The sequence below is a fragment of the Azolla caroliniana genome, unplaced genomic scaffold (assembly GCF_043228905.1).
Source record: "Azolla caroliniana isolate FFs.n. ecotype wild unplaced genomic scaffold, voAzoCaro1.0.p SCAF_10, whole genome shotgun sequence".
NCBI lineage: Eukaryota > Viridiplantae > Streptophyta > Polypodiopsida > Salviniales > Salviniaceae > Azolla > Azolla caroliniana.
In genome coordinates this window covers 22132949-22146556 of record NW_028230445.1, presented here as the reverse complement: position 1 = coordinate 22146556, position 13608 = coordinate 22132949, and the positions used below count along the sequence as shown (strand labels likewise).

General features: G+C 37.7%; 2 protein-coding genes across 2 annotated transcripts in view; both read left to right on the top strand.

The window, feature by feature from the left end:
- Window positions 1-12166, top strand: part of EMB2423 (telomere length regulation TEL2 family protein) — a 60337-nt gene extending 48171 nt beyond the window's left edge. Inside the window, exons 2-14 of the mRNA XM_087326191.1 lie at window positions 6302-6484; window positions 6700-6731; window positions 6876-6999; window positions 7203-7389; window positions 7491-7673; window positions 8266-8411; window positions 8575-8881; window positions 9313-9536; window positions 9820-9918; window positions 10093-10583; window positions 10725-11527; window positions 11612-11795; window positions 11931-12166. Coding sequence (XP_087182317.1) covers window positions 6307-6484; window positions 6700-6731; window positions 6876-6999; window positions 7203-7389; window positions 7491-7673; window positions 8266-8411; window positions 8575-8881; window positions 9313-9536; window positions 9820-9918; window positions 10093-10583; window positions 10725-11527; window positions 11612-11795; window positions 11931-12065 — 3093 coding nt within the window. The 5' untranslated portion in view covers window positions 6302-6306 and the 3' untranslated portion in view covers window positions 12066-12166. The remainder of the gene's footprint in view (window positions 1-6301; window positions 6485-6699; window positions 6732-6875; window positions 7000-7202; window positions 7390-7490; window positions 7674-8265; window positions 8412-8574; window positions 8882-9312; window positions 9537-9819; window positions 9919-10092; window positions 10584-10724; window positions 11528-11611; window positions 11796-11930) is intronic.
- LOC147859631 (ABSCISIC ACID-INSENSITIVE 5-like protein 5) lies at window positions 2243-4762 on the top strand. Its single transcript, XM_087326192.1, has 4 exons — window positions 2243-2307; window positions 2419-3627; window positions 4033-4104; window positions 4324-4762. The coding sequence occupies exons 1-4, from the start codon at window positions 2263-2265 to the stop codon at window positions 4393-4395; spliced, it is 1398 nt and encodes a 465-aa protein (XP_087182318.1). The 5' UTR covers window positions 2243-2262; the 3' UTR covers window positions 4396-4762.
- Window positions 12167-13608: the final 1442 nt, after the last annotated feature.

Here is a 13608-nt window from a genome sequence, read left to right as displayed (position 1 = left end):
CACCCCTCTTTGCCTAGAGAGTGCATATGTCACACATCTCAAGGATTTGGATGGAAAGATTTGGAGTAGCTAATGCAATGTGACAACCCTTAAAATGGTTACAAGCCTAAAGAGTTAGTTATATTGAGGCCTATATTTCCATAGTTCACATTTGAGTGACATTTTACTACTATATTTATATAAGTTCCTCATTTTCGGTGTTCAAGACAATCTTCCTTAGATGGAAAGCTTTGTCATATCATTCTTGTATTTAAATATTAAGAGTGTTGAAAGTGTGTTCTATATGTTTGCAACATGAGACACTATGACTCTACCGAGCCTACAACGATCGACACCTATGAGCCCCCTTCTAAAAACGTTATCTCTATTCCTGAATCCCAACAACTTAGAGAATAAGGAATTAAATTGGTTTTGGAAATTCAAGATTCCCTCTCTCAAAAAAATAACTTGACAATAGTATTTTAGTTTATAAATCTTTTAGATGACATGGTGATCACGTGAAAGATACTATGAGTCACTGTACTGAGCCAACAACAATGGACACCTATAAATCCCCCGTTAAGAACATTATCACTATTCTTGAATCCCAACAACATAGAGAATAAGGAATTAAATTGGTTTTGGAAATTCAAGATTCCCTCTCTCAAAACAATAACTTAACAGGATTTTAGTTTATAAATATATTAGATCACATGGTGATCATGCAAAACTTACACATTTTAGCCTCGGCCTCCTTTAGTTTTTGCAATACTTCTTGGGCTTCATAAAAACTCGTGTAGCCATGTGATCTTCATTATATTTTTAATATATGGGAGAGTAGGTAGTCCAATTGTATCCTAGTTAAGCATGGAAATATGTATCAACATGCATACTATTTTTTTAGAATAATATTAACATATCTCCATATACAAACATGATTTCTCTTCTTTTCACTCAAAGTACCACATTGAACCAAAAATCGGAAGGTATCACTCGAGCATGTCTAATGTTTACGCACAATTTTCTATAATTGATTGGCGTTGCATGTATGGAAATTAGATGTAGACAATTCTATTCTATTCATATTGAGAGAGAGAGAGAGGAGAGAGTATATCTTCACTATCATTTTAGGTTTTGTATTATTTTGTTGTTTAAACTATTTATATGACAAAAAAGAGAAAGACAATGATGCATTCAACCCCTATGCTTGGAATGTGGTCTACTATAGTGAATATATAGTTAACGAGATAGGAACCCCATGATGCATGGGCTAATAGAAATGCAACTCAACACTAGGATACATCCCCAATACAAAAGTGAGACAAGAGATGGAATGAATGAACATCAAGCTATGATCACATATGGCTTACTTGATGTGTATGATGTTGTGGATGCATGATCACAATGGCATCGCGTATTGTATGCAAAAGTGTTTCTTTGGCAAACAACAAAGGGTGGTTTGCCATTTTCTGCCAAACTTTTTTGAATGTCAAATGGGACATATTCATTGTTGTCTCAAAGAGCGTGTAGAGTTAATAAAAGCATTTGGGTTGTTATGATACGAGTCCGAGCAGCAACATTGACGAGGATAATTATGTAAGGCTTAAGCCTTTGCATGGGATTTTGCTCAAGGTACCAGTGTTTTGGCCTCATCATCATCATGATCAGACAAACCACACACACACACACACACACACACACACACACACAAGTACACACGATTTTGTGTTAAGAGTTGGGTGGGTGAGTAGTTAGTTACTAGTAACTAATGGACACACATCCAATTACAATCAAAAACATTGAAAAGACTAGCGAACGAGGTTTCTAATAAGGTTTATTGAAGACACAGTCTTCCTTTCTCTCTCTCTCTCTCTCATCTGTTCGGATCGGAGATGGTGTGCGAGGAATACCGTCAAAGCATCCTCTCATTCTTCCTTCTTCACCTTCTGCTTCATCTCTCCCGTCGTCACCATCACCATCACCATCACCAACACCATCACCATCACCATCTCCATCTCCATCTCCATCACAAATCTCCATCTCCATCTCCATCTCCATCTCCATCTCCATCATCTTCGTCGTTACCTTCACCATCATCATCTTCGTCGTTTCTGTTGATGTGCTCGTCGTCTCGTCTCTTCTTTCAGGCCTCCTCCTTCATTTGCACGGCTTAATCTTCTACTGTGCAGTGATATATCTATATCTATATCTATATTCATACAATATTCCACCTGCAAATCGTACCAAAAATTATAGGCTTGCATGCTTAATCAACAATTTTATATGCTGCAAAGCGTCGAAATCTTGTTGTGCCTCCTTCAGCTCCGGGTAAGCCTGCTTCTTCACCTTTCATTTCCGTTTAAAGTCTTTTCACATCCTTTCGCTTTCGAAAATCTCAGAAATATCGCCATATATGACATATTATGTAACCAGCCGCAGGTTTTCTTCATCGACATCAGCCTATCTTCTGTTCTCCTTCTCTCTCCTACAATTATCTGTTCGCAGACCATGTTATCACTGTCTGATTCCAATGATGCTGATTTGCCCATACAACAATCCAATCTATACGAAGATCAAGACAAACGGATGAATACTTTCACTATGCATGATCCATTAAACAAGAAGTTTGATCCAAACATGAAAAAGATTGATCCAGACATGAAGAAAATTGACCCTTACATTAAGAAGATTGATCCTGACAAGAAGCTCGATCACAGTGCAAATATGGACGATTTCCTCAAGAACATATGGATTTCTGATGACCATCATGCCTTGATCTCTGTGGAATCACCTGTGCAGCAGCATAAGCTGATGGGCCATATGCCCAATTCAGCACAAACAGAAGGAGAAGAAGAAGAAGAAGAAGAAGACGATTATGATGATGACGACAATGGAGACCATAGTTGGAAGAATACTATGCTACCTACTGGTTTGATTGATTCTAATGTGAACATTAGACATGAGCTTCTGCAACCTCGTGTAGAACCTCTGGTAGTGCGACAGACAGCTAAGACAGAAGCTGAAGGAGAAGTAACTTTGGAAGATTTCATGAGAAGAGCTGGAATTTGCAGAGAAGTTGATGGAATTAGTGCTAGCAATGTGGTTTCGTCAAGTCTTCTTTCTGATGCAAATGTGACAGGATTAGATATTTTTAACCCAAACATTGGAGGCACAGATCATGGAAATACTGTTTCTTTTTCTGCTTCAATAGTGGACCCCATAGCACACCATGTTAATACTGTCATTTCTGCTTCAGTAGTGGACAGCATAGTTCCTCACATCCAATCAGATTGGTTGAAATTTGCAAGTCGAGGCCAGTCGGATCAGAGAATAATGCAGCAATCGGTGGTAAAGGATGAGCTAATTCCTTCGTCAAACCTTCGTGAAGGAGGGGCAAATACGCATGAAAAACTTGCAATAGATCATAATACAGGTTTTTGTGCACACAATAATCTTTCTCAGGGGTTGATCTCGTTACCACATCCTAGCTTAGGTGTGTCTTCTTCTGCTGTTTCGGAGTTTAATTATCCGATGCGTGGAAGAAAACGTTTGGCTAATGAATCTGTAATAGAAAAGACCGTGGAGAGACGGCAACGACGAATGATAAAGAACAGGGAATCTGCTGCGAGATCCAGGGCTAGAAAACAGGTTAACCATATGAGTAATGACATCTTAAAGCTTATTTTTTTATTCTATTTCTGCTTAGTCTTCTTCTGTATTTGTGTTCAAGTGTTTGCTGCAGACGTTTGTTGCCATATCATTTAAAAACTTAATTGATAAATCAATGAAACGCCCAAATTGATCAAGATTCAAATATTTTCTTCTAGAATGTCTTGAAAAATCAAAAACGTTCTTGGAAAGAATTAGAAGCTGTTCAGTCAAAATTGGAAAATATTTTTAAATCTATCAAAATTTGAAGTTTTTTCATCTACGATATTGCAAATTTTCAAAGTTTTTGTATCTCTGAGTTTAGAATTCCAGTGGATTGGTTCAAAATTCGCGAGTGTTTTTGTTGTTGATGTTTAATCTTAGCTTTCTCATCCCTTTTTCCAGGCATACACTATTGAACTAGAAGCTGAGGTAGCACAGTTGAAGGAGGAGAACACAAGACTTCGGCAGGAGCAGGTAGACATATTTAAATCTCATAGTTGTGCACATCAATCTAATGCGGCACACTTTTTTTAATCATGCAACACCTTATGTACTTTCTTATAACTCAACATTTAAAGATATGCTTTATGATTCTTGTAGGCAAGCAGAATGTGTATTGAGGATTTGAACTTGATATTATTTATAGTATTTGAAGTCTTTTCGTTGAGTTTTCCTTAATTTTTGTTTTTTCAGGCCTTGATGACTGGATTGTCTGAAATAGGTGGATCGAGAATCATGGTGCTTCGAAGGACATATTCTTGGTGACCCTCTCTCCAGTATATTTATTTGTTCAAGGGGTGCCGGATGCCTACCAAAGCACCTTCTGATGCGGGGAGGAAGTAAAGACCTTTACAACTGGAGGCTAAACCTCATACAAATTACAATTTTATATATACAAGTAAATTATATTCCAGAGGCTATACATTTTATGAGAGGATAATATTCTTAGAGAGTAGATTGTATACTTTGTATATCATTTTTAGGAATTGCTTTGAAACATAAGCTTGTTAATTGTGTACATGTGATATATACATCATATATTTGGCATCCTTCTTATTTCATAAGATCACAAGATCTTGTTGAATGGTAGTTGTGAGTTGTTTACATGTATAAAGTATTGTTGCAAAGACAAGAGAGAGGCCTACTTATTTTTGCACATTTTTGCATATTTCAACACTTTATAATAAGATATGGTTAGAGATTCAATAATGAGGTTGTGCATTCCGTATATCTACTTTGGGCAAGATGCATCAGTGAATATCGTGAATAGAGGTTGTGAATGAAATTGGTGGGCCAAATATTGGCTCAAATGTTGGGAAATAGTGAAAAATTGTTGCTCGGGGGTATATCCATATGGCGTATAGAAAATAATGTTCGATTGATGTTTAGGATTGATCCATTTCACTTGTACATAGAAACCATTAATGCACTACTGATTTTCATAATCAGATCAGCCGACAATAAATCACCAAATGAAAAAAGGATTCACGATATAAAGTCAAACCCATATAGAGACTTACAAATTTGAACCACTAAGAGTACAAGGATGAAAATCATCAATCAATACATACAAAAGAATTGACAAGAAGAGACAATCATGACATGAATCTTAATCAAAGCTCTCGTTACCAATTAGAGACGCAATTAAAAAATGATGTTGCATGTGCTAAACTATCAAACTTATATTTCTAATGATTGATAGCATATCATCCTGAGAGTAACATCTATTCCATTGCATGGAACTATATTCTCTAGTTCTTTACGTAGTATTAGAGCACATGGGTTATTTATTGATATAGGGATGGAGTGTGGGAATAATCAATAAATTATATTAAGCACAACGAAAATATTACTTTACATCAAATTTTGAATAAACATGTAACCAATACTTTATACAAAAGAGGGAGTTTGGTTTACATAGAACTTTGATTGAAGTATGCACGTTTGGGTAGAAACTATGCATGGTTTCTTGCTACATGGGGGCAATGGCTAAGAAGGAAAGGGGATATGTGTCGGCCAACCATTGAAAATTCACCTGAACTAGAAAGTGTCTTAGCGTACATGTCAACTAACTATTGGAGAGACAACGTGGTTCGATTTAAGTGGGGGTTGCATAATGCAAGATCGAATTTGGATCAACGAACATCTCCAAAAGAGAAATGGGAATGTCACATAACAATAGTTAGGAGTTGTCTATCTAAAAGCAACGAGAGGAAAACGGAAATATTGTCTTCCAACAGCTTGAAGCTGGTTCGAGTAGAGACGGAGCAGGCAAGAGTGGGTGCTGCTCACTACTACTAACCACAACACAACACAAAGTGTAATGGTTATGAGGGGGAAACATAATGGTCATACGTATGTGCTAGCCAAACCATGGGCGCAACATGAGAGGAAGTGTTGACGCATGGTTCCCGACTTGACTTGACTTGACCTCTTGCATGGTCCCCAACTTGACTTGACTCCATCGTGCCGAATGTGAAGACAATAAATATGAGCATTGAAACTTCGCAAAAGCTTCCGGTTGGATTTCCATAAGCCTTGCACCGACGAATCTTCAGTTATTCCTGCCTGGAGGCTGGGGCGAGGGTTTTATAATTAATTTATATACCATCGATCGATCCTTGGTTCGAAACCTTTTCAGGGTCGTGTTCGCCACAGAAGAGGAGAGAAGGCGAGATGGAGGAAGACATCTCACCTGGCTATGGGGCTTCTTCCTCCGCTTCCAAATCCCTCTCAGACTTGGTTAGGGGCGTGATAAAATATGTCACTGAGGCTCGCGATGCCGAAGAAGTCACAGAGGCTCTGCATTCTCTAGCATCTCTCTTCCATTCATATCATCTTCGCAGGGCTTCAGGTATTGCTTTCCCCATGTGATTTGATCATCGATAATTGTAATTCTTCTCTTATTGGTTGGCTTCACATCGTTTTATAAATTTGGAAGCTCAATGACTAAGGAAGAGAAATTTTGTTTTTTGAGATGTAAATGACAAGGAGTAAATGAATATTTGTTAATTTAGATGCAAATCGACAAAGAATTGTGAGAGTTCGCTGATTTTTTTGTTGTTTCAGGAAAAAGCCCGTCTTCTCTGGAAATTGCACAGGTATCGTGAAAGTTTTGCTCTTCCACATAAAACATGGATTTTGCGCAATCCTTCAACATTTAAAAGGGGGTTTGTCCACACAAGAAACAGTGATTTCCACATATGAAATCGATATGACAATCTGACTGTTCTATGTTTCCCTAGGTTGCTTCATCTTGCCTAGAAGAAGCCTCTCGGATATCTGGAAACCATGAGCCAATGGAAATATTGAAGTCCATGTTTTATGGAAGCTCGTTGTTTCCAGCCGTAGCAAAAATTCTTCTGTATCGTGAGTATTTTCATGATGCGATTCAAGTGATTTTTTAAAGTAGTTTTGCTTATATCAATGGGATAATGACGTGCTGCCTGTTAGGCATCCTTGTTTTGCTATTCTGTACAGCCCATAGTATGGAGCTCTTTTCTATTTGCAATGGATCCCTATGGCCTTTCTTTTAGTAGTAGTCGATTGATGCTACTACTATGACATTGCAGATGTAGCACCAGATTGGTTAGCATGTTTCTCAGCTGAGGAACAGGTGAATTTATTTGATTCTTTCTTCAAACTGGCACCATCAACTGAAGCTGTCTTATCCTTAGTTCCTGCCCTGACACCATCTAATGCTGATGCTGATAATAGACAAATAGCTGAAAAATACACAACCTGTGGAGTAGCTGAAAGGTTCTTTTCTACTAATTATGAATGTTATTCCTATTTCTCTTATTCTCTGCAATAATGAGCAATTAACCCGAAACTCTCTCGTAGTATTTGTTTTTCTGCAGGCTCCTTATCCTATGTTTATTTGAGGATGGTGGATTAAGGAAAGTAGTGACGCAATCTGCAACTATAAGTAACTCTGGAGTCTTTCCATCAGGATCACAAAATGACAATTCTACAATAGTTCAATTGATTGCCTCTATACCAGACAGAGTTCGTCCTGGCGCTCCTTCAGATTTGCGCTCCCCGTATCCAGATGGTTAATTTAGTACTGTTTGAATGCTGTAATAGTAAAAATATATGTAATTGTGAAAATTATCGTGGCACGAAAACTTGTAATAGGGTGTGATCATGAAATGAGTTTCTCAGGTAGATGAAGTTAGAATGTTACGAAAGATAGAACATTGTCCTTTTTAAATGACTTGTAGAAGACAAGTGTTCGTTTTTCCTCTGAATGTTGTTGATTATTGTGCACATTCTTCTTCTTTTTCTGTCTTTTCTTTCTTGTTTGCTTCTTCTGGACTTGTGAAGTTCCAAATCTTTGTTTCTGCTTATATGTCATGTATATATGTGGGTGGTTCTCGCACTGGCTATGCAGATTAATTCTTCCCGACTTCCCTTTTTATGCTTGTTTAGTACCGACAAATAATGCCAGCTGAATATGCTAGCAGATATTCAGGTGCATGACCCAATCAGCAAGCTTGGAAATATCAAACCACTTTACTACTAAAGCATCCTATGCACATCTATATAAGATTTCGAGTAGTTTTGTTGATGCTAAGTTTTGTGAATGTAGTAGTTATACATTGGCAGTGGTGTTTTCTTGAACTGGATTCGTAGACACTTCCATCTATCAGCTGTTAGCAATTTCTTGGAGGCTATTGAAGAGTATTGGGAATCAGAGCTAGGATCTGCAAATGTCTGCAAAGTACCTTTTGTACAAGCTGGGGAGTTATTTTCAAGGTTCTGCAGGCGTGGGCATGCTGGTAATTTGCCAAACTATCTTGCCACTGCACACTGTATTCACATTTTGTGTTCGTTTGCAACATATGCATGTAGCACATAAAAGTTCAATTTTCTCTGTGTTGTAGCAGAAAGAAATAATTTTGAAGGAACATGTATCATAATCTGTGATGCTTATGGGTGCAGATATTGTTGCATCCACAATGCTTTCTAAACTCCGTGGATATATTGAGCAAAAAGGTTTCATCATTAACAGAAGTGGTGTACATAAGAGCCAAATGGTGGTAGGAATCCTGGATGACACATCTGAAACCTGTCTGCAATCAAGCTATTGGGAAGTCCTGATGATTTGCATGAAAGATGCTCATGCGATCGAAAGATTGGCCAAGGCTTTACTGTTGGAGATGGCGGAGAAACAGATTAAAGATGAGGAGGCTTATCAGATCCTTTACATTTTGTTCTCTAGTTTACTTGAAAATCTGAGTTCCATCAGGTTAGCTTGGCACATTTACGCTGGACTCTGCATTCTCTATGTCAATTATGTTTGAGTCATGTAATTCTGTCCACAAAGAGGGTTTGAAAGAAAATCTATGTATATGTGAATATCAAACATCTTTAGTTCTACATGTTTTGGAAACCCCCTTTTTCAATGCATGTCTTAACCTAACATAATGCAACGATCACTATGTAGCACTAGATGTTTGGGAGGCACTATGTTTTATAACTTGAAAATATCATGTTTTTTGTTATTGTTTGGAGACAATTTATGGTGCAGAAAATGTTGTGACAAACAATTGGCTAATATTAAATACATATCAAATCCCGTCTTACATTTGATGCGATAAAGACGCACGTAATTCTTATTTTAGTCAAAACTTGTGTATCTACCCGTCTCACAGCTCACTGTTGACTGTTTCGTTGCAGATCTCTCTTTACAGAAAGGTTCCTTGTATGGACAGTGCTGCCAATATGCTGCCTAAAGTGGATACTGCAGTTTGCAGTATTTAAGTCTCCATTTGAGAAAGAATCATCAGATCACACTTCTAAAACTAATATAGGGAATTCACAAAGAGCAGTCATTCAACATCTTGTGGAAGTATGGTCTGGAGAGAAGTTTATTCAGGCAGGGGAAATGCAGTTACAATCATGTATCTTTGACATAACTGCATGGTCTTGTACAAATAGTTTGTTTTTGCTCTTGACTTCTTGAATTTTGATTTTCGAGTGGTAGATTTTAATTAGTTCTAAGCTTCCTAGTTTTAGATACTATTAAATGAAGAAGCACTGTCTCTTTTTTTATTCTTTTTCCATGGGGTTTTTGAGACTGGACTCTGCATTAATGTCTTTGAGCTAGTTCATGTTTCCCTTTGCAGTTTATTAGACCATTGATTTAGTAATGGACATGGGATTGAATTCTTTGACTTCTAAAAGATGTTACTGCTGCTGTGGGTTTATCACTACGGTCAATAACAAAAGAAGATTTGGAGAGCACAAATAACGTTTTGCAGTCCCTTCTCCAAGGAATCAGTCGTAAGTTGTTGTGTTCGGATTTATATTGCATTTTCATGGATTTATGTGATGCTCTAATGTCCGTTGTGATGATCATTTTTCCCATTTTTCTGTGTGAGTTTGTCTAGTGATTTTGTCATACATAATATTTATGAAAACTACTTTGCTTGTGAATATGTTTTGCTGGAGATTCAGGGAGGCTTGAAAGTCCATTGGATTTAGTGCGAATGATGGCAAAAAAGATAGCCCTTGCCTTTTCACTTGTTATTGATAAGACAAAGCCTCTGGTACTTGATGAGAACGATAAGATCGAAGAACTTTGTGACTGGGAAGCATTCGATATACACAAGAAACCAGGGCCAATAATAGTTCCTGATCATAATGTTACAGTCAATAACGAAATCAATGAAGTGAAAGTGATCAAGACTAATGAGGATGTAATTCAGAAAAAGAAGAAAGCTCAGTCTGTTTCAGAAGCATTTGATCCAGATGAAATTATTGATTTGAGGACATATACTTTTGAGGACTATGACGATGACAGCTTGGGAGGAAGTGATTCAGGGAGTGTGTGCTCTATACAGCCATATTCTCTCTCTGATGATGAATCTGACCTTCAGAGAGAGAAACTCCCTATGCAGTTGACCGATTGCTGCGTTAACCTGCGGAAGGGAGACCGACCTGATCTTGTAAGTTCCTTCTATTTTTGAGATTTGATCTAGTCTTTGTATTTAGATGTTTTTTTTCACCTCAACTTGAGGTTTCACACCAATAATTTTATGTAACCACAGTAATTTCTTGAAAGATTTCTCCATGCTTTGGTTGAACAGGTAGAGAGAACACTTAATGCTGTTGAGAAGCTTATAAGAGCCATGCCTGAGGAGCTGGAAAATATTGCTCCAGATTTGGCTCATGCATTGATACATGTTCGATGTAGCGATATTGTAGTTGAAGGACAGGAAGAGGCAGCAGAAAACAAAAGATTCAATGCGCTAGTTGCATTATTAGCATGTGCACCATGGAGTGTTGAGATGTTTGCACGTGAACTTTATTCTCCACACATGGACATAAGCCAGAGGCTTCTAGTTCTTGAAGTAATGTCAGATGCAGCAAGAGAACTTTCTGCACTTGGTTCTATGGTTGGTTCTTCTGGCAAGGGTCCAATCCAACATGGGCAACATGCAATAGTAGAAATGGATAGGACATGGTATGGACCTGGAACCAATTTTAGCCCTATTGGAGCTAGCCCTTGGAGGCAAATTCATGAACCCAATGCAATGGTGAATTTGATCCATAAATATGAGAGAGAAGTCCCCTATCTACAGGGTGAGTTTAAGCCTTTGGGAAAAACTAGAAGATGGGGACATAAATCAATGGAACTACGGGCAAAACACTACAAACAATCACAATATCCAAGTACAGGGAGAAACAAGTTTGTTCCTTATGCCAGTGCATTCATGCTGCCTTTAATGCGAGACTATGATAAGATACAGCATGGTGTGGACTTCCTTGGAAGAGATTTTGTTGTCTTGGGGAGGCTTATATGTATGCTTGGTGTTTGCGTTGAATGTGTATCCTTACAGCCAGAAGCAGTTATTTTGGCATCAGCTCTCCTGGATATGCTCAGATCTAGGTAAGATAACTTCAATATAGTAATTGTTTGACGCTTCTGTGTATAGATAGATGGATTGACTATCTTTGGATATCTTTCTCACAGGAAGATTTCTTATCACCCAGAAACATATGTCAAAAGAGCCATTTTGTATGCTGCATCTCGTGTCATGATTTCTCTGCATCCATCACATATTATGGAGTCTGCAGAAATATTGGGTGGCCTTGACTGGATTCGTGCTTGGGCGTTGAAAGTTATGGATGAGGATTCAGACACCGAATGTTCATCTGTATGTTCTCTCTCTCTCTCTCTCTCTCTCTCTCCGTATAGTGAGGGGGTGAAGACTCAGGCATTTCTTTCCCCCCTTTTCCGTTCCAATTAAATCATGTAAATTAATGATATGCCTGGCTTTCTTATATTGCAGATGGCTATGGCATGCTTACATATACATTCTGAGCTAATTCTTCAAGCGTCGCGGTCCATCGAAATCCAGCATAAGAAAAATGGAGCGGATATAACTTACAAACTACAAAATATCAACATCACGTCTATCCCATAGACACTCGCAAAATATCCAAAAAAAATAACGTAACCTGAATTTGTAAGACACTTCCGTTTATTCAAAAAAATTGTCTTCTACACGAGGTTTGAGGCCCCTATTTGTTCTTATATGCCCATGAAAGCCCCATGAAATTACATGTTTCTTTGTTTAGTTCCACTGTTAAGAAAAGCAAGAGAAGGAACAGTTGTGATCTTTTGAAGGATGAAACAAGCTATATTTTGGAACCATGAAAAAGTTAAAAAAGAAGAGTAAAAGTTTATTGGTAATTACGTGGGCTTGAATAATGGGTTGATCAATGAATATCTTGATGCGTGATTGGTGTTACACCACTAAAGCAACTCCACATTGTCATGAGTTGTAATTTGCAAGTAGGAATCGGCAACCAGTTAAGCCTTAACCAGTTGGGCCCAAACATGTTCGGTTTGGAACCAAGCTCAAATCAGTTAAGGAAGCTCAAGGTTGAACTGACCCCAGCCAAACCACCAAACCTTTAAAAGGGATGAATGGATTGTTGACCACTTCTTAGGACCAATCTCTATCATAGCTTAGATTTTCTCATTTTTAATAGCTTTTTATTCCTTTTGTCATAACAAAGATGATTATTTATCCACTTATAATAATAATATGCATGTTTGGATTGAGTTCAAAGAAATATTTAGGATTTAGTGATGTGTATGGTACACGCTTAGAAGAAACTGAGGCATATATTGAATGCTAAGAGCCATATGTTCATTCATTCATTCATGGATATTTCATACATATATGGCCATTTTAAATGGACTATGGTTTTGTTATCGCCTGAAATGTGAGTTTTCTAGCTTCTTCAGATTTTCTAGCTTCTTACAAATAAACATGCAAAGAAGCATGCATGAACAAATGAATCTAAGCATACATGCACATATTTATTTGTATAGACACTATGGTTTTTTATTTCATGGGTCTGACAAAGAAGCTTCTAATATCTATATGCAATTCCGAAGAACCATTTTTCGAACAAATGGCCATTGATTTTTCCAAATTCCAGATTGGTGTCAGCCTGCATGCATTTGCTGAGAGTTACATTGATTTGGCATCATTACGTTGATCCTTGTGCCACTGTTTAAGAAGAAAATGCCTTATCGGTGTCAGCCTACATGCATTCGCTGAGAGTTACATTGATTTGGCATCATTAGGTTGATCCTTGTGCAACTGTTTAAGAAGAAAATGCCTTATAATTAAGACAACAACATAGTCCAATGGTTTTGGCTAAGCCTTGGTTTCTTTATCTCAGGTAAGGTACTTTAGCAAAATATATTGCAGGACAAGTCTTACGTTTATCCCTTATTTCATTCACATTTAAATGAACAGAAATTTACCTATGAGCTTGCTAAGGATCTTACAAGAGAGACAGCTAGGGAGGCTGTACTGAGGATTCGCCGTTAAAACCTGGAGTCATAAATTCAAGGATTTCATATCCTGATGAAATATTCTGTTCGATATATTTTGACATTGTCATCCTAATCCTTTACAGGTATGCCCCGTCTTCTAGATTTCCTTTATC

Bases quoted from the DNA above. Each gene is read 5' to 3' on its own strand.
- LOC147859631 (XM_087326192.1), top strand. From the start codon at position 2,263: ATGCTGCAAAGCGTCGAAATCTTGTTGTGCCTCCTTCAGCTCCGG. The intron at 2,308-2,418 runs GTAAGCCTGCTT...AACCAGCCGCAG, and splicing joins TGTGCCTCCTTCAGCTCCGG to GTTTTCTTCATCGACATCAG. The intron at 3,628-4,032 runs GTTAACCATATG...CCCTTTTTCCAG, and splicing joins GATCCAGGGCTAGAAAACAG to GCATACACTATTGAACTAGA.